The sequence below is a fragment of the Lagopus muta genome, chromosome 2 (genome assembly GCF_023343835.1).
Source record: "Lagopus muta isolate bLagMut1 chromosome 2, bLagMut1 primary, whole genome shotgun sequence".
Taxonomy (NCBI): domain Eukaryota; kingdom Metazoa; phylum Chordata; class Aves; order Galliformes; family Phasianidae; genus Lagopus; species Lagopus muta.
The window spans coordinates 1,068,367-1,087,214 of record NC_064434.1 but is presented as its reverse complement, the minus strand read 5'-3'; the positions used below and the strand labels follow the sequence as shown (position 1 = coordinate 1,087,214).

General features: G+C 50.2%; 1 protein-coding gene across 2 annotated transcripts in view; it reads right to left on the bottom strand.

The window, feature by feature from the left end:
• ADGRF5 (adhesion G protein-coupled receptor F5) overlaps window positions 1-18,623 on the bottom strand; it is a 31,884-nt gene extending 13,261 nt beyond the window's left edge. Inside the window, exons 1-11 of one of the 2 annotated variants that reach the window (XM_048935322.1) lie at window positions 18,352-18,623; window positions 15,512-16,355; window positions 9,430-9,559; window positions 7,517-7,577; window positions 6,775-6,945; window positions 5,729-5,905; window positions 4,026-4,153; window positions 3,514-3,572; window positions 2,942-3,084; window positions 2,033-2,245; window positions 1,207-1,440 (exon numbers count right to left, since the gene is read on the bottom strand). In XM_048935322.1, coding sequence (XP_048791279.1) covers window positions 1,207-1,440; window positions 2,033-2,245; window positions 2,942-3,084; window positions 3,514-3,572; window positions 4,026-4,153; window positions 5,729-5,905; window positions 6,775-6,945; window positions 7,517-7,577; window positions 9,430-9,559; window positions 15,512-15,912 — 1,717 coding nt within the window. In that variant the 5' untranslated portion in view covers window positions 15,913-16,355; window positions 18,352-18,623. The remainder of the gene's footprint in view (window positions 1-1,206; window positions 1,441-2,032; window positions 2,246-2,941; window positions 3,085-3,513; window positions 3,573-4,025; window positions 4,154-5,728; window positions 5,906-6,774; window positions 6,946-7,516; window positions 7,578-9,429; window positions 9,560-15,511; window positions 16,356-18,351) is intronic. The other variant, XM_048935323.1, reaches the window with a different exon arrangement.
• Between the last annotated feature and the right edge of the window lie 225 nt (window positions 18,624-18,848).

Here is an 18,848-nt window from a genome sequence, read left to right as displayed (position 1 = left end):
GCCCAATGCCCCTGCTTTCAGCACTGCTCTGTGGCCAAAATTAATGTAAATTAGAGCCACAGCAGTGCTTGGATGTGTCAGGATGGGCAACATGTTGCCCAAGGAGGCTGTGGATGCCCCATCCCTGCAGGCACTCAAGGCCAGGCTGGATGTGGCTCTGGGCAGCCTGGGCTGCTGGTTGGCGACCTGCACACAGCAGGGGGTTGGAGCTGGAGGAGCGCTGTGGGCCTTTGCAACTCAGGCCATTCTGTGATTCTATGAATTGAGGTTGTTCTGGATCAGCCTGACCTCATTGCTGTATGTAGGAAACAAGGCAGGAAGTAAAGGAGGAAAGCCACTGAGGAAGCTTGGCAATAAAGGGCAAATAAGGGCTGCTGCAGCCCAGCTTTCACCTCTTTCTGCAAGCACTGCTGCACAGCAGTGGCTGTGCTCCGTGGCAAGGACTGTGCATGAACTTTGAAGGTTTATCTGTATGTCCCACTTCCTGATAAAGTCCTTTTACAACAAATGTTTAGCATGGACAGAAAATCCATACCCATAAAACATTTAAGGAATCCATACCCAGTAAATACTAAAGAGGGCATTAAGCTGGTTATAATGGACTTTTGTGAGATTCTCTATTGATGTCATTTCGTAACTCCCTGCAACACACTGTGCTTGGAGATATATTAACTCTCACGTTCATGCTATTAGTAAAGCCTAACAGGAAGTCTGACTCAATTGGTATGAGATGGATCACAGCCCCATGTGGAGTCAGTTTTTAGGTAAGATGGAGCAGTTTTGAGGGGTACTACTAATCCCTCTTGGTTTCCCCATCCTGTTATGTGGTACACAGAGACTTTCTGCCCCCAGGGATGACGCTGCAGATAATCATAGACACCCTTACAATTCATTGTTTCTCTCAAAACCAGAGGATGCAAAAATAAGCTTCTTGGACAGTCAGTGTGATGATGGTCCACACGGCTGCTTCTAGTCAGGATGGCACAGATGTGAGCATCTGCAAAGTGCATGGAGATGCCCAGATGCCCAGAGTCCCATCTACACCTGGGCAGTGCCTATGGAGTCTGTACACACTTGGCCCCACTCTGGGGCATACCCCATGCACACCTTAGGCTCAGACCTCTGGGCTAGCTGCTGCTGAGCTGCACGAGGTCTCTGACAGACATGCAAACCAAGCAGTGAAAGGCAACCTTTTGTAAATCTCACCTGTAATATTGATTGCTCCATTCACCTTCCAGTTGCCAGTAAGCAGTGGTAATTGTCCATCAATGCAACAGAACAGCACAGGGCTGTTTGCCTGTATCTCAGGGCTGTTGCAGCTAACTTTATCATTGTTTGAGTATGAGATGATACGTAGTGGAGAGACTCGTATTTCTTCTGTGCCTCTGTATATCAGATTTATAGACAGGTATCTGCTTGTAAAAGTGCACGTGTAGGTACCTGTAAGACAAAGACAACATCTTTACACACAGCACATTTTGCTGTTGGTTCCCCTACATTTGGAGTTGTGAACTGGGAGCTACTTTGCATCGAGTTTGCATACATGTTTGCTTGCATGTTTGCATACATGTCCTGGCACAGTGTCACCCATTTCCCTTACTCTGATTTTCAAAAAGCTCTAAACAAGAGCACGTGAAAAACCAAACTCTGTGGGCTCTTACTTCTTGGGTTATGTTTGCAAAGGGGTCGAGAGCCTTTGGGGCAAAATGCAGTCACAGCCTCAGTTACCTCACACAGAGGACAAGGCGGCCTCACTGCTGAGCAGCCACTCCTGTGATGTGACAGGGGACATTGGCACCAAAAACACCCATTGTCAGTCTTCCACATCCTACTGCCACTGCAGGTCAGCAGGTGGTTCATTACAGAAAACAATCAGACCAACAAACGACCAAAAGCTGACAGGGAAATGATGAGGGATGCTCTATTTTTCTGTCTCGCTCCAGGGAGTCGCAGTCACTGCATGCCTCTGCTTCCCGTAGAATCAGTTACACTAGAGATTTGCATCTGCTCTTTTAATGATAGGAAATCGTACCAGAATCCTCCTGCGTAACGTTGATAATTGTAAGAACTGCCCGTGACATCGCAGTGCTGTTGTCTGTCTTCATGGAGTGCCGTGAGCTGTTCAGGATGATCTGACTGCCATGATTCCAGGTCGTGTTCTCAGCCGTGGCGTCTACCTCGCACATCAGTTGGATGGCATCTCCTTCAAAAATGTGGGCAGGGCTCACAGTGAAGTTCGTGCGATCTGGGAAGACAAAGTGCAGCATTCTGCATTATTGCATGGTGCCTTTCATTGTAGAAATCTCAGCTGTTCTGCAGCTGCACGCAGTTTTGGCTGCAGGGCACTGCCTCTGGTAGCAGATACTACATTATCCACAGGATGATCTTCTACCATCTCTGTCAGCCAAAGGTCCCAGGCAGCTTTACGAAGGGGGACTTGTACCAGCTCTGCTTTCCAAGGAGGAAATCTGGGAGAGAAGCAACCCAAGGAGAGGGCCCACAGAGAGAGCTGGTCAGTGCTCAGACCAGGAGAGATGGCGGCACTTTGTTGGGCACTGTGCTGCAGCAGCTTGGACAAAGTGCCAAGGAAATCAGAGGGAACACGTTCTTTAAGGCAGCTGCTTGTTCTGGCGTGATGGCGTGGAGAGTATGGGCAGCCTGACATGCAAAGAGCTCAGTTCAGGAGCTGAGCTCAAGGGATTCAGTCTCTCTCCCACGGAGATACTGCATCAGGGTTTAACGGAGTAGCTGGAAGGGTTTGGTTTTCAGTCAGAAATGCTGCATGCATGGCCATCTCATTCAAATTCTAAGCTTTGGTGAAATGAAGCACAAGGTGAAATGAAACAGATGAGAAATAAACAGTTTTTGTAGGTTCAGAATTAGATAATCAGCAACATAAGGCGAATGCTGAAGGGAAAGACTGGGAGAGTTTTGCACTTACTCATTATTTCTGTAGTGAAGGAGGTGGGCTCTATGTTGTACGATTCATCCAGGTACTGTACTACACGTCTGCTGGAATGCTCCAGCTGATGGAAGCTCGCTGATCCTGCCTCCACTCTGTAGTTCACATCAACACTTCCAGGCCTGAGCAGACAGAGTGAAAGAAGCGCCATGACCTGGCAGCCTTGCATACCAGAGTATTTCTATGCTGTGGGACCATCTTGTGTGCCTAGGAAGGCATGAGAGACAAAGGCTCCCGTAGGACTCACAGCTTGCTCTGGTATATAAGAATCATAGACTGGCTTGGGTTGAAAAGGAGCACAGTGATCATCTGGTTTCAGCCCCGTCTATGTGCAGGGTCACCAACCAGCAGACCAGGCTGCCCAGAGCTATGTTATCCATAGTCCTACTTTCATGCTAATGGTTGGGATTTCCTCTGCAGCTATGATACTTTTATTTCACATGTACATACTGTGCATGAGTTCTAAGCAGAGTGAGTGCAGGCTTTGCTGAGCTGTGTTGGCTTGAGGAGAGATTTGTGCTCCCTAGGAAAACATGAAATTGTTTACTTACCTGAAACCAGTTGTTGTTGCTGACACAAAGCCCGGTAAGCATCCATAGCCAGCATTAAACTGTAAACAAAGACACATGACAAGACTTGAATCCTCTGCATTATCACTCTAGTGTGACTAAAATAGGGAGCTTTCCATCCAACATCGCTGTGAGCGAGAGCGTGCAGTGTATCTGACAGAATGGGCCTTGCCACTGCCACCAGAATACATTTATATGGATGGTTTCATTCTCTACACGCTCATGGGGATGTAGGCTGGAACCAATAATGTGATTTTTTTCATATTTTTGATGCAAAAGATTTCTGAATACTTCTTTGTCTTCCTATGTGTTAAAACAAAGGGGAATTTTGTCCTAAGCTGTGGCCCACTTCATTGCTGCAAGTGCTGCAGTCTCTGCAGCTTCCCCCTGCAAAGTGGGGCTGTGACAGTGACAAATCAGGTGCTGAGACACAGGATAAATGCTGCTTTTTAAGAAGGCTTTGTGGCTTTAAGGATGGAAAACAAAATCATTACCGCTTTATCGAGGTCAGCTTTGTATTTTTTGTATAGCTGTGAAGAATGATTCCTGAGATCATCATGGAAGGCTGTGCCAAGTCTTACTGACATATTCATTACAGTGGGCTCTCCCACACCACATGAGTCTGTAAGGAAAGGCGTAAAAATAAATCAAAAGCAACAATTACAATTAAAATTAGCTTTTTCTACTAACTTAAACCTAACTCTTACAACTTCACAAGGTTCATCTGTATGATAGAAAAGCTACAGTTCTCATAATTTCCCACGCCTACTTTAGATGTGTGCCATCTGCTGAATACCCAGACCTCCTCTCCAGCCAACACTAAGCTGTAGACTAGCTGTAGTGTTTAGACCACCACCAGAAAGTGATGTATTCAGAAGCTGATATGCAGCTTTCTTGCAGTGATTGAATTGCTACACTACTTCTGTTAAAGAGGGAATTTAGGTGAATAATTTTGACCAGGTACTTAACTTATACATAGCAAAAATTGCATGGGATGAATCACCCCCTGTGTTTCACTGAAATGAATGTAAAAAATCCTTGATGGCTTCAGGAGGGTGATATTCTGGGTGAAGATTCATCCGTGGGAAGAAGAGAGTACAAAATACTTGGACATCAGAGCCCACTTTAGGACAAGGCCATTCCACGCAGAGGAGGAATGTGGTGCCCAGGGTCCTGGGCGTCCAAAGGATCTGAATTTCCACATGATTCGGTGCCTTGTAGAGCTAACAGGTCTAATCCATGCAGTAAGAGCACGGTGTTGCCCTGTTTCAGAACAATTGCCTCTGAGTGCAGCAGCCAGCATGGTGAGCTGACAGCACTTAGCTTAGCTCTGGAGCTGCCTCTGTGTTCCTTTGCTCCAGCACAAGCAGTAGTGGCTTCCTCAAAGCCTTCATGGGCTCTGTCTTGGGTTGCAGAAGCAACAGGTAGAGCTCCATCCCACTCCTGTTAGCCTGAAGGTCCAGCCAACAGCCAGGCTCCTAAGAAGTCATGGGCTCCTGAATGAGTCATCATGAGAGCCACAGAATGAAAACTAACAAAAAATTTGTGCTGGGGTTTTTTTTCATTTCTTTTATTCCTTCTCTCCTCTGGAGTATTTTGATACAATTTGGTCACATTTGTAAGATCTGTTAATGAAAATCTGAGAAGAAGAAGCTGTCTTTGCTTAGCAGAAATTCCCAGAGGCACATGAGGGACTGCAGGAGCTGGGGCTCTTGCATGGCACTACATGTCTCCATATAACTGTGTTGGGGGCGCCCCCCACAGTCACAGGATCACAGAACGGCCTGGGTTGCAAAGGCCCACAGCGCTCCTCCAGTCCCAACCCCTGCTGTGTGCAGGTCGCCAACCAGCAGCCCAGGCTGCCCAGAGCCACATCCAGCCTGGCCTTGAATGCCTGCAGGGATGGGGCATCCACAGCCTTGGGCAACCTGTGCCACTGCCTCACCACCCTTGGGGGGAAAAACTTCCTCCTCATATCCAACCCAAACCTCCCCTGTCTCACTTTAAAACCATTCCCCTTGTCCCATCACCACCCACCCTCACAAACAGCCTCTGAAAGAGAAGAAAATCCAGGGCATTTCTGCACACCTTCCACATTCATGGCAAGGAGGCAGCCCAGCGCTCTGCTCAGCTCTGCTCCATCTTCAAAGCAGCACAGGGCTGTGCAATGCTCAGGCACAGCATAGTTTCTCCTTACCTTTATTCTGAAGCTCACAGTAGGGCCCAAGGAAAGGCTTTTCTCTGGTGTAGCCACACGGCTGGCTGGGAGCTAGGCTGATGGAAGGGCAGCTGATCAGGTCACTGCACCCCATGCTCGGCCAGGCATATCCGCTTTCACAAGAACAGCAGCTCTGGTTCTCAGTGGTCACACAGACTGGACACACAGTTGGACAGACAGAGAAACACTGTAAGAATGACAGAATCACACAACATCCCAAGTGTGGAGGCACTCCAGAGGATCCCTGTGCCCAGCCCCGGCCCCACACGGCACCCCCAGCCCCGCTCCAGCGGTGTCCCAGCGCTCCTCTGGCCGCTCGGCGCCGTGCCCACCGCCGTCTGGGCGCAGCCTGGCCCTCAGCCCCGGCCCTCCCCTGCCGCGGCAGAACACGCTGTTAACAAACTGATTTTCACACACTGCACGTGGCCCTCGAGGCCTTTAAAAGATCCGTTTGTGCGTTGTTTTGAGAATGCCTCCTTTTACTGCTTCTTGGGCCATGGGGAATGGTCGGAGATTCCTCCCTGTCCCTGTAAAGGCCTGGTGCATGAATTGCATTAATTGCTTGGATGTGATGTTTCACAACCACAGTTAGGTAACAAAACCTGCCCTGCACCCATAAGAGTAAGCCTGGTGCTGACTGCATCTCACACAGCCTGCCAGGTCAAGCAGAGCCCCTTGCAGTGATTTACACTCCAAACACAAGTGGGAGGGAAGGAAACAGTCTGATGGCTGTTGTCGCAGCTTCCTGAAACTTGAAAGTGACTCAAACTGCTTGTTATTTAAACTGGAGCGAAATTCTTTGACTCAAGCTTCCTCTGGCTCTGTCCCTTCCTTAGGAAAAGAAAAGCATTTGGGTCTACTAATGCTAACATTATGTAAAGAAAAGCAGTGGGGTGGAGGTAACAAACCACGCTGTGTGACAGGGCTTTGCTGGGTCTCTCACTGGGCAGCAGAGACCATGGGAGATACAGAGTACTGGCAAGCAAGAATGTCAGCCAGAATACAAAAATAAACAACCAACCCACCTGTTGTAATGTTGACACTTGAAACTGTCATTTCTACATCTGAAATATTGGTTGAAAATGGAAGAGGGAGGTTTCTGAAATACTCTTTGATTGGTTCCACGAAGGATGAATTCGTAAGGCTTACTTCAATGTCAATGGCATACTCCAGGGGTGGGGGGTCGAAAATGAGCACTGGAAGAGAAATGGCATGAGACTGCAAAGCTGTGTGAGGGCAAATCCTAAACTGGGGGCTTCCCGGATGGCATTTGGCCTTTTGTTGCAATTTCACAGCAGCAGAGTTTGGCATTCTGTTTAGGAACACTTCCAACTTCCTGCTGTGCAGATATTCTGCACTACTTCTACCTGCTGCCTGTCCTGCCATAGCCAGATATCTGTGGTCTCAGACCAATAGGAAGCAAATATAGATGGCATAAGATATACAGAGAAAAGCCGTCTCATCCACCCTCTCCCTTGAGTCAGTAAGTGCCCAACAAGAACTGAAGCCATGCTGGGTTATCCTGTGACCCCACACTGCTCAGCAGCTTGTGCTTTGGTTTTCTTCCTCTAAAATAAGTTTCATCTTGCACAGGAGCTTTGCTCATACGTATCCATCTATGACTGGGCAGAACTTTGCACCTCTCTTATTTTTTGTGTTTTTACTGCCTCTTCTTTCTGACTGCCTGTCTCCAAGCACTGTCCCAGCACTGACCTCACACATGGCTTGCTGGAAACCCGCTCTGCTGCCATACATACATGCACGTACCATTTCGCTTCTGCCTCTGCAGCTCTGGTTGGAAGCTTTCCTCTCCTACCTCCCTGCCAATCTGTGGGAGAAGCAGAGAGAAGTTCTGTGAAAAAAAAACTAAGTGAAGCTTTAACTACTGTGGTTGGCATGAGAAAATAAGCAAAGAAAACCTTCCTGTTAACAAACTCCTCCTCTGCAAGCAGAATGTCTGTGTCTTCTATGCAGGGAAATGCTAAACCCCACTGTGGTTGAACAGGGAGCGGTGGCATGGGTTCGCCAGGCTGGGTTCACCCAGGGTGCAGCTGAGTGCCTTGCAGATCACCCTGCTTTTTCAGTCATGCCTTGAACTACAGTGACGCTGACATTAGCAAGGAAAGCCAGGGAACAAGCAGAGATGTAGGCAGGAAGTCTGTGGCTTGGCCAGTTTCTTGAGCCCTGCTGTAATCATTGTTTACAGAAGGGGTGAATAGGCTGGCAGCCCTTCAGCCATCTCTGGGCACCAAGGAACATCTGGCACCTGATCTGGGCTGGGCTCTGTGTCACGGTGCAGCGGCAGTGAGGCTGGCAAGGTGTGCAGTGCTTCTCCTGAGTCAGCTGCCATGCATGGCCTTCTGTCATCCCCTTCACCCCCCATCTTTGCACCCAGCGCTTTCCTTTGCAATTACTCTCCCCAGCGACTGCGGCGGTGCTAAGTGCTGCCCCATGTACCTCACATAATTCACACCAGAATAATGACTCATTTGCAAGGTGCACCAGAGATCAGTGACTGCTCTTTTCATGAAAAATGCCAAAGTGCTTTGGGCTGCAGATGGTTGGGAAAAGCAGAGCAGGGAGAGGGAGGTGATTGTCCTCCTCTGCTCGGTTCTGCCATGAGGAAAGGTTGAGGGAACTGGGCTTGTTTGGCTTGGAGAAAAGAAGGCTGTGGGGTGACCTCATGGTGGCCTTCAGTGCTTGAAGGGAGCGGATAAACAGGAGGGGAACGGCTGTGTGTGAGGGTGGTGATGGGACAAGGGGAATGGTTTTAAAGTGAGACAGGGGAGGTTTGGGTTGGATCTGAGGAGGAAGTTTTTCCCCCCGAGGGTGGTGAGGCAGTGGCACAGGTTGCCCAAGGAGGCTGTGGATGCCCCATCCCTGCAGGCATTCAAGGCCAGGCTGGATGTGGCTCTGGGCAGCCTGGGCTGCTGGTTGGCGACCTGCACACAGCAGGGGGTTGGGACTGGAGGAGCGCTGTGGGCCTTTGCAACCATTCTATGATGATTCTCTTCTGGTCTTCTTCCAACTTGCCCAGAAGAGCTTGGATTCCAGTCACCCTGTCAGAGCTCAGGACCCTGGCACATTACAGGCTGAGTCTGTTTGGGCTTGAGTGGGCTTATAATATGTAAAGAAGTGTTTTACATTTTGCAGTAAACTGTGATTGACCAAGGGTTTGTTGATCTGTAGACTGTTTTTCTTTACAGACACTTTTAACACCTATTCAGTCATTTGGTCCCTTTGTTTTCTGTGCCTCTTTTGGCCTCTGTGCCTAGGGACCATTTGTGCAGAAACTGTTCTGAACGCACACACAGAATGAAGCACAGAGCAGACTCCTGTAGCATCTGCAGATGAGGCAGATGTCAGTGAGGGACACTGCGGGCAGTCTGCCCAGGAGCAGTGCCCAAGCAGCTCTAGGCTGAGCCCAGGGGACAGCAAACTAAATCCCTTGTAGCCTAACACAAGTTTTGCTCAATTCCTTCTGGTGAGGCTTTAAGTCTGGGAAGAAAAAGAGCCCAGTTCTTGGAATTCCTATCAATTTTCCACACTGCAGAGATTCTCTGGTTTCAGTTTCCCCACTTTATCTTGTACTGCCCTTCTTGAAGGCTTTCTGGCTGTAGAGCTGGGCTCTATGAGCAGAGACCAAATTACAACCCGTGGCTCTGGGTTAGGATACTCACAGCAGATTGGGTGAGTGGGTCAAAGCCTGAGGCCTGGGACGTCTGGAAGCGTGTTGTGGCCAGTAGAGACAGGAGGTGGAGGGCTGCAGTAACTGGGGATGGCATGTTGTTGTCAGCTTTGCTGTACAGCCTAGGAGGAAAGTGGAGAAGGATCAGATTTTCAGCTGGCTCTCACAGAGGGAAGTGCTCACACACCCTACAAAGGCACGGCATTGAGGCTGCTACAGCACGCTGCTCACTCCATCCCAGATGGAGCACAAAACAAAGCCTGCAATAATACCTATTTACTGTCACCAGAATATTTATTCCATTTCTTCTTTATTTTTCCTTTTTTTTTTCATGTCACCTACACCTACTCAAAATGGAGAGAGAAGGGACCTTCTGGAGACAGCATGGTTACATCACAGGTTTAGCTAGAGATTTCCACCTGCTTATTGCCCCTCATTAATGGGAGAAACAGTGAAAATGATCTCTCCTGGAACAAAAGTACATGTAATTTTAGTTTTAATATGCAGCTCCACTGATGGCAGTGATGCTAACAAGTGAGTAACACGGAACGTAAGAGTGCTGACACGTCAGAATATTGCATGGTGCCTGAAATTACAACCCAGGTAAACGACGTTTTCCAGATCACTAATATATCTAAGCTGAGCGTCACAGGTGATGCAGACCTTTCTAGCAGGTGCTGACACACTCTGAGTGATGTGAGCACAGAAAGTATGTTCAGAAGGTATGTTTAGAATTGTGGCTTGGTATAAATATGCACTTTTTGAGTTTTGCTGACAAAGCATTTCTCTCAATTCCAGATTAACAGCCAGCAATGGCTGTTAATGCAATGGAGAGAGGCAGAATCCAAGCAGACTGCAGGAACCACTTTAAGAAAGGAAAGCACTGCAGAAAGTCTCTGAAGACTCAGCAGCACGTGAGTGGTAACATCAGCTTGTTTAGCAATCAAGTGAGCTTGACTAATATCATGAACTTTTGCAGAAATAATCATAGGATCACAGAATGGCCTGGGTTGCAAAGGCCCACAACTTCCTTGGGCAGCCTGTTCCAGTGCCTCACCACCCTCTGAGTGAAAAGGCATCTGAACAAGCAGGAAAGCAAGGCTACATCTACAGCACTCAGTGCAGCCACCTTCAGAGAGGTGCTGCCATTGTCTGTGTGCTGGGGCTCCTCTCTGAGCCTGCATTAGAGGTGCTGAACCATATGTACACTCCTGCCCAGGGCTTCCCCAGGGCGGTGTTTCCAGTGCTCTGACTCATACCCTTTTCACATTATGTCACACTGGTCCCCCTTGCTTGTGAAACATAACTTTTTCCTCCTTGACCTGTAACTTTAAATTCCTTTGTTCCTCTGTAAGCCTTCCTATTAGTCATGACCTCTTTACGGTCAGTGAGTCTGCATGGAAAATGAAAGTTAATTCGGTCCCATCTATCAGCAGAACAGGTCCAAACCATACCATGACCAAGCAAGACTTCCTGCAAGAAGAAGAAAACTTGGCAAGGCTTGTGTTTGCAAGGCAAAGTAACTGCAATAGGACTCATTCCACCACGTAACTGGTAGCACAGAAAACACCAGCTGAATGAGTGGAAAATGACATTCCCCAACAGCCACTTCCCTGTGTTGGGAAAGGAAGGGCTTGCTGAGAGCTGACCTTTCTTCGGAGCGGTTACCTCGATTTTCAGCAGGGACTTAGTGCCCATGCAGCTCATGGCTTCTGTGGTCTTAGCACTGTGCAGGGTTCAAAGAGCCCTGGTAGCACCTGGACACAAGCAGTGGAGCCTTGGCATGGCGTGTTGCCTCGCAGCAGGGTTTTATCTCAGGTTTGGTGATTAGACTGCTCCTATTGACACATCAGCCCCATGGCTCATTCCTTGGGTTCCTGAGTTTAGGCCTATTCAACTGGCAGGGGCTGCTTATCCACCTTCTGCCCGGCTCCCAGGTGCCCACTTCTCTCTCACAGGCAGACGAACCTGCTTAGTAGAGGACCGTGGCCGTACAAAGATGTTTAGGGGCTGGAGCATCTGTCATGCCACAAGTTGATGAGAGAGAGGCACTGCTCCACTTGTAGTCTTGGAGCAAGCTCATCCATGAGTACCAAGAACTGGAGGGTGCTGGAATGGCTTCTTTGGCGAGGGGTTCTGAGTGCAAACTGAAACAAGCATTTCTACACAGAGCATCCTCATGCAACCACCCATGGTAAAGATATTCTTTATGACTAAAGAATTTTATTCTTGATGGGCTGAAGAGTCCTGTGTCATTCCAGCACTGTGGTCATACCACATCTTCAGTACTTGTACACCCTCATCTTTCCAAGTGTGCTATAAATGTATAACTTAATTACGCTGCACTGTCCCTACAAAAGCATTTTCCTACAGTTTAAACAGCTCTTCCTCCCTTTGGGCACTTTGTGCAAAAGCTTTATGACAGGAAGCCTGTGGGGTGAAGGGCACATGGAGAAAGGAACCAGGAGCTGCTACAGAGCAGGAGATGGGAAGAGAGCAGCCAGACCACAGCTTACCCTGCTCAGACAGCCTCTGAGTATTTATTTCAGATTTGGTCCCAGGGCTGAATCCCCTGCTCACCGTGCCTGCTTGCTTTATTCTTCCACAGTCACAACAAAGAGCTTTCCCTTCTGTGCTTCAGACACAACCTTTGAGAGTGCATAATGAGTTGGATGGTCGGACAATGTTTGTTTCAGACATGAAACACACAATGACTTTAAGAAACACACACCCAGGCACAACAATATTTCGTGGGAGAGCTGGCCGAAAGGGAAGAGGGGGCGGGGGAAGTTGCGCTGACCTTAGATAACACATCAGAATGAGAACAAAACTGAAATAAACACAGATTAATCAAGGACTCCACACCGAACTGCAGCGCGATAAGGACTCAGACGGGCCATAAACAGGCGGTGGGACACGATGTGATGCTGAGGAGCTGTGCTACCCCAGCTCTGTGCCCAGCTGAGGTGCGGGGAGAGGTGGTTGTTACGTGAAGGGAGGCGTGGGGCTCAGGCAAAAGTTCAGGATTTGGCAGGGGAGGTTTTGACACAGTGGTTGTGCACAAACAGATGCCATGGTGGTGCTGAGCGCAGGGCTGAGTGCTCTGTGTGCCACGTGATGTTTGGTCTGCCAGGCTGAAAATAGCCACAGCCAAACCCAGGGTGGGAAGGCACTGAAGTTGTCCCTTCCCTGGGAAAAGGTGGTCCTGCCCCATTCTTGCCCTCTTCCTGGCGCATTTTGTCCCCTCTGCGTATGTGCTGCTCAGCTTCCGTTCCAGCTTTGTGTTGGAGTGTCATAGATGACAGAAAAACTGAGAAAGCTAAGAAAATATAACAGCAGGAGTGCAGCTCCGTGCCGTTCTGGTGCTTGCCTGCCCCACGTCTGGAGAAGTGCAGGTCAGGGTGCATCCACCCATCCCTGGTGCTCTGCTGGGAGAAAGGATGGAGCCACAGATGTCCCCTTCCCTTCCTCATCTGATCTGGAGCAGTAGCAGTTGTTGGGCCGGTCCCTCCCACTGCACAGCCCAAACAAAGCAACATGGAGGGCAGCTGTGTGTGAGACAGGGAAGGTGGGAATCTCCACGTGCTCACTTCTGTATTTATACACTAAACTGTGAGGTCTAACAACACTCATCAGAGTGGAATTTCCATGGACTGCAGTGCGTTTTGGATTAGATCCCTGGGTCAGGCCAGCCACAGGCTGCTTCTATAGAGATATGGAAGCACTGAAGTACTAGAAGGCCTGATGACTGCACATTTCCTGCCCGCTGTGTTTTATTAACCTCTCGATTTTTTCCTGCTGCTGCTGCAGAGTGGGCCGGGGGAGGCGGCGGTGCAGCTGTGCAGGTGTTTGTGCTCTGGATCTGCACACCAGCTCTGTGCAGCTGTCAGTCCTGCACGGCTACCCCTGTGCCACCAACAACCTGAGCACAGCCAGCACCCACATGCCACCTGCATCACTGACATGGGGCTTGAGATCAAGGCTGAATGTCATCAATACAACCATAGAACAATGTGGGTTGGAGAACATCTCACGCCCACCAGTCCCAAATGCTGTGGGCAGGAACCCACCCAGCATCCATGGCCTCAGGCACTGCCACCATGGCCACCACAGCTCTCTGTGAAGCACAGATGGAACTCAATCATTTCCCAGTGCCCTGGAGACTTCCAAGAGTATTGGACTTTATACAGGTGCTTGGACTGGTTCCAAATATCACCACACTTTGTACTCAGAGCAGCATCCATGCACCCTGTGGTGCACACAGAATCACAGAATGGCCAGGGTTGGAAGGGACCTCAAGGATCACGAAGCTCCAACCCCCCTGTGCCATGCAGGGCCACCAACCTCCCCATTTCACAGCAGCCCAGGCTGCCCAGGGCCCCATCCAACCTGGCCTTGAACACCTCCAGGGATGGACGGGGCATCACAGCCTCTCTGGGCAGCTGTTCCAGCACCTCACCACTCTCACAGCACACAACTTCCCCCTGACATCCAACCTCCAGCTGCCCTCCCTCAGCTCCAAACCATTTCCCCTTGTCCTGCTGCCATCTCCCCTTTCCAAGAGCTGACTCCCCTCCTGTCCGCAGGCTCCCTTTAGGTACTGCAGGCTGCACTGAGGTCACCCTGCAGCTTCTCTTCTCCATGCTGAACAAGCCCAGCTCCCTCAGCCTGTCTTTGTAGTGGAGGTGCTGCAGCCCCCTGCTCATCTCTGTGGCTCCTCTGGACCCTCTCCAACAGCTCCCTGCCTTTCTTGTATTGGGAGCCCCAGACCTGGATGCAGTGCTGCAGATGGGGCCTCACGAGGGCAGAGCAGAGGGGGACGATCACCTCCCTGTGTGCACTGGGCTCTGGTGGTGCAGGAGAACAGTGTTGCACCTGATGGCCAGTTTAGGGGGATGGATGGTGTTTCTCAGGCCTGGAGGTGTGATGTGGGAGCTGAAACAAACACAGGGCCAGGTAGGTGACCTGCTGAGGTCTTACTCTGCCTTTTTTCTAAGAGTGCTGGAGCACTTGTCACCTGCTGCAGTGCTGAAGCTGCTCTTGCAGGGTCGGCTGGAAGCAAGGCATTCAGGAAGGGAGCAGGTCTCTTTTGAGGCAGATGTTCATTAACAGCACAGAACATCTTGTGAATTGAGGAGCAAAGTTTATAGGTGGCAATCAGTCTTCTCACACCATGGGTTTGAAAGAAGACAGACAGCAAGAGGAAGGAAAGGAAGTTCACCCACCATTCCTGTGCCACAGACAGAGGGACTGGGGGCATTGCAGGCTCAGCACTGTTGCAGCAGGGCCAGGCAAGCCAGGCTTCAAAGATTGCTGGACTTCAAACGCTTTCTCCCTCCAGAAGGAAGAGCAGAACCATTTGGGAGCAAGGGCTGTGCTGGGAATTGCCTGTCGCAAGGCACGTAGGGGTGGCTTTGGAATGAAGATGGCTTTCACATATTCGACCAGATGGCTTTTGAGGGCAAGCCTGTGGTCTTGGAGCAGAGCTTTTCCTCTGTACGTGAACAATGAAGGGAAGCTCTGCCTTTCTCGAAGAATTTCTGAGAACGGTAAATTGCACACTAGATCACAGCCCTATTATGCTTTTTGTGAAGTCATTTGGAAATGAATGTTTCATATCAAGATTTACATGGGGGATCCATCCACAGCCTCAGCCCGGCCAGTTCAGAGCAGCATTCCCAGCTCCATCCCCCACCAACCCACAGCCTACATGCTACAGAGCTAGAGCAGGAAGCAGAAAAAGCCTTGATGCTGTGCAGCAGTGTTCTGTGATAAACAAAACATCGATGTGCCCTCAATGCTATTTTAGCAAAAAAATCTTAGCCACAGCCCCTTTTGGGCTGTGATGATGAAAATTAAGTCCTTCCCAGTCAGGCTCCTTACACCCTTCCTGCTTGGCTTTCTCTGGACTGAAGTTTGAACAGTTGATGTGCTGTTTGAACAGTTATGTGCTGAGTGCAGAAATTATGGGTTAAGGTAATGAGATCTGTGTTATGGAATGGGATGGCCATCAGAAGCCACAAGCATAAGCAGATGAGCCCTCAGAATGGGCTGCAAATGTAGTCAGAACTTACTTAAGATGTAGCATTGTAACATGCAAATACAGCACAGTAATTACTAAACAGCCTGCTGCAGTGAGTTCCTGCAGGAACTGCTCTTTCCAGCCGAGTATGCAGAATGGATCATTCCTCTGTTGGAGAGCAACAGGCCATTGCAAATCACCTCTGGCAAGAGCTTTTGCATGTTCCCTGCTCCTGCATCTTCCATCTCGCCTGCTTTTCTCATGCAGCACCCCCAACCCACTGCAGGACCCTGGGCTCCCTACTTCTCTTGTCCCAGCCCATGGGCAGGAGTCTGCAGCGCACAGACAAGGGGGCAGCCTGCTGCACTGCTGCAGGTGCTGGGTCAGGTGATGTGATGATGGCAGCTGCTCGTATGGGGCGGTGTACAAAACCATTTGAGAAACAAACTGCATAATCACACATTAACATCAGCTCAGGAATGGCAACTGGACCCTTTGAGACAACAGTCCTGATGAATTCCAGCAAAACTGCAATTGCATTTCTTCCAAGAGTTTGGTTTTGCCATAAACTCATCCCATTTTGTCTTCAAAATCCATGGTTCTTATGCAAGGCTGAAGTTAATTCCAGCAGCAAATCGTTGCAGTTGCCATTCGTACAGCCCCAAGATGACACTGCTCTCGCAGACGATGCCATTCACCTCCATGCTTGCCTCCTGCAATCCCTTGTTCCTTCTGCTGTGAGCAGCAATTCCTTGATCAGGATGAATGGGTTAAGGAAAGGAGCTCCAGTAAAGGCCGCGGTGCCTTTTGTGTGCTAACAATACGAGGAAGCTCTGCCTAGTTGGAGGAATTTCCCACGTCTCCAATTCAGACTTTGGAAAAGCGCTTTATTAAGGCTGTCAAGAGGTGTTAAAAAAATAAAAATAGTCAAGGAGATGGGGACAAAGATATCTTCCTCAAGCCTATTTACGTTCCCTGCTTGTTTGTTTGCTGAAGCGGGAAGCCACGCAGAGCCGCTGCGCAGCGCTGCCCAGGTCCGGCGGGCCGAGCTGTGCCCTCACTGCTGTGCACCCACCTGGGCTGTGCCCAGCACTGCCTGTGGAAGACTTTGTTCCCCCATTTTGCCCGATGTCATGAGACAGGTTGAGCCATAGAAGTAATGAGGAATTTCCTGGGTGAGAGTAGGATCGGAGGATTGCAAAACATGGAAGTCCTGCTGCAACAGGAAGGGATGGAGCAGGCAGGAATGGAGCCTCGGGCTCCAAGCTCCTAGCATTCTTCCCTTGTTCAGGGCCATGATTTGAGGAGGGCTGTCAGAGTTAGGGTAGGATGGTTGGGTTGTGGTTGAACTTGATGATCTTTAAGGTCTTTTTCAACCTGAGCAGTTCTATGATTCCACGATTGTCACAATCTCACTGCTTCCCATAAAGCTGTCATAGTGGTGAGAGCTGCAGCATTCACACCTAACCCTTCTCTACCAAACCTGCAAGGTCCTTGTGCACAGAGGAGAGCAGCACGTTCCTGCTGATGGGGATTGGGACCCAGTGCTGCAGGAGCTCCCACTGCAGCCATCTTTGCAATCCCAGTCCCTATGGACCGGGTAGGCACAGCTGCACCAGGGATGCTGAGATGGAGTAGGGTTACTCAAAGCAATCGCAGAGTCACAGCACGGCCTGGGTTGCAAAGGCCCACAGCGCTCCTCCAGTCCCAACCCCTGCTGTGTGCAGGTCGCCAACCAGCAGCCCAGGCTGCCCAGAGCCACATCCAGCCTGGCCTTGAATGCCTGCAGGGATGGGGCATCCACAGCCTCCTTGGGCAACCTGTCACCACCCTCTGGCTCAAAAACTTCCTCCTCACATCCAGCCTAAACCTCCCCTGTCTCACTTTAAAACCATTCCCCTTGTCCCATCACCATCCACCCTTGTAAACAGTCGTAAATGCGGGAGAAAGCAATAGAAGCATCCCTGTGTCCCCTGCCTGAACGCTGAGAACAGCACTTCAGCATTCCAACATGCCACTGTGGAAATGGATTTAGTTTAAGCAGCTCAGAACACATGTAGAACAGAACAGAAACAAGATAAACACAATGCAACCTGCAGCATTCCCAGCCCCTGGCTCTGGGTGCTCCAAGGCCCTCTCCCCTGCCTGCATCATCCCAGCTGCAGGGGATGCTGGAAACTGCTGGTGAAGGAAACAAGCACACCGTGTTGCAGGCAGGCAGAAACACTGTGCCAGCTGTCTGCACTGAGAGTCCTGCCACAGCCCTGAGCCAGCATCAAACAGACCAAAAGGACCCGTAATGCAGTCAGCATATTTATCATAGAATCACAGAATGCTAGAATGGCCTGGGGTGAAAAGGACCACAATGCTCATCTAGTTTCAACCCCCTGCTATGTCCAGGGTCACCAACCAGCAGACCAGGCTGCCCAGAACCTGATCTTCTCCTAAACCACGTAGTGAGCCTTATGACACAGTAACGCAGACCAGGTTAGCACTGCATTACCACGCACATCCCTCTGTATCCTGATTTCACCCAGACTGATCCCAGCCCCCGTTAAATGCCACCATCCGTGCTGGCAGATGGCAGCACCATGCAGTCCCCACCAGCGCAGTCTGTACCACCGCATCGCCACAAAACGAGGCTGCTGTGGCTGCCGCTCTCCCCGCAGTGCCTGCAGCATTCCCAGGGCTCTGCACGGCCAGACCCAGCCCTGGGCATTTCCTCAGACACCGTCCTGAGCAATTGAAGCACAACAGGAGCTCGATGCCATTCCATCCCATCAGCCATACTGCAGCCAGGCGCTGGCTGTGCGCTCTCCCCGAGGTGCTGCCATGCAGTGCTACCCGCTGCCCACCTCCCTGCCCTCTGCTTCCCCGAGGCTCGGGACGCACCTTATGTGTGCTGTGCCGTCGGTTGTCACGCTGAGGGTTCCTTCTTTTCCTTTTGCTTTTCTTTCTGGAGTGAACCACGCCGTCTGTGAGCGGCACTGAGAACCTCTGTGTGCATCCACAGATCACTGTGACCTCCCTTTCCTGCGGCCAGTGGGAACTTTCTGCGGCTGGGGTGGGGTTGCAGCTGAAAAACACGGGGCTGGAAGCACTGCACTCTGTGGGCAGGGCAGGTTTTCCTTCTCCGCTTGTTGTGTCAGGGAACAGAGTGATTCCCACTGCTCCGGACCACGGAGATGACCCCTGGCCAGGAAGGAACCTGGGAAATATTTTGTGAGTGATTTCCTGCCGTGGGGACAGTGGGCGGAAGGGACATTTGGGTGGGGGGACTCAGAGCTGCTGCAGCGTGTAACTGCGAGATGCGGAGAGCACTTTGGGGGTCATTGTGGTGTGACCATAAAAGAAAGGATTTTTTTATTAAGGGAACACCTTTGGTTACT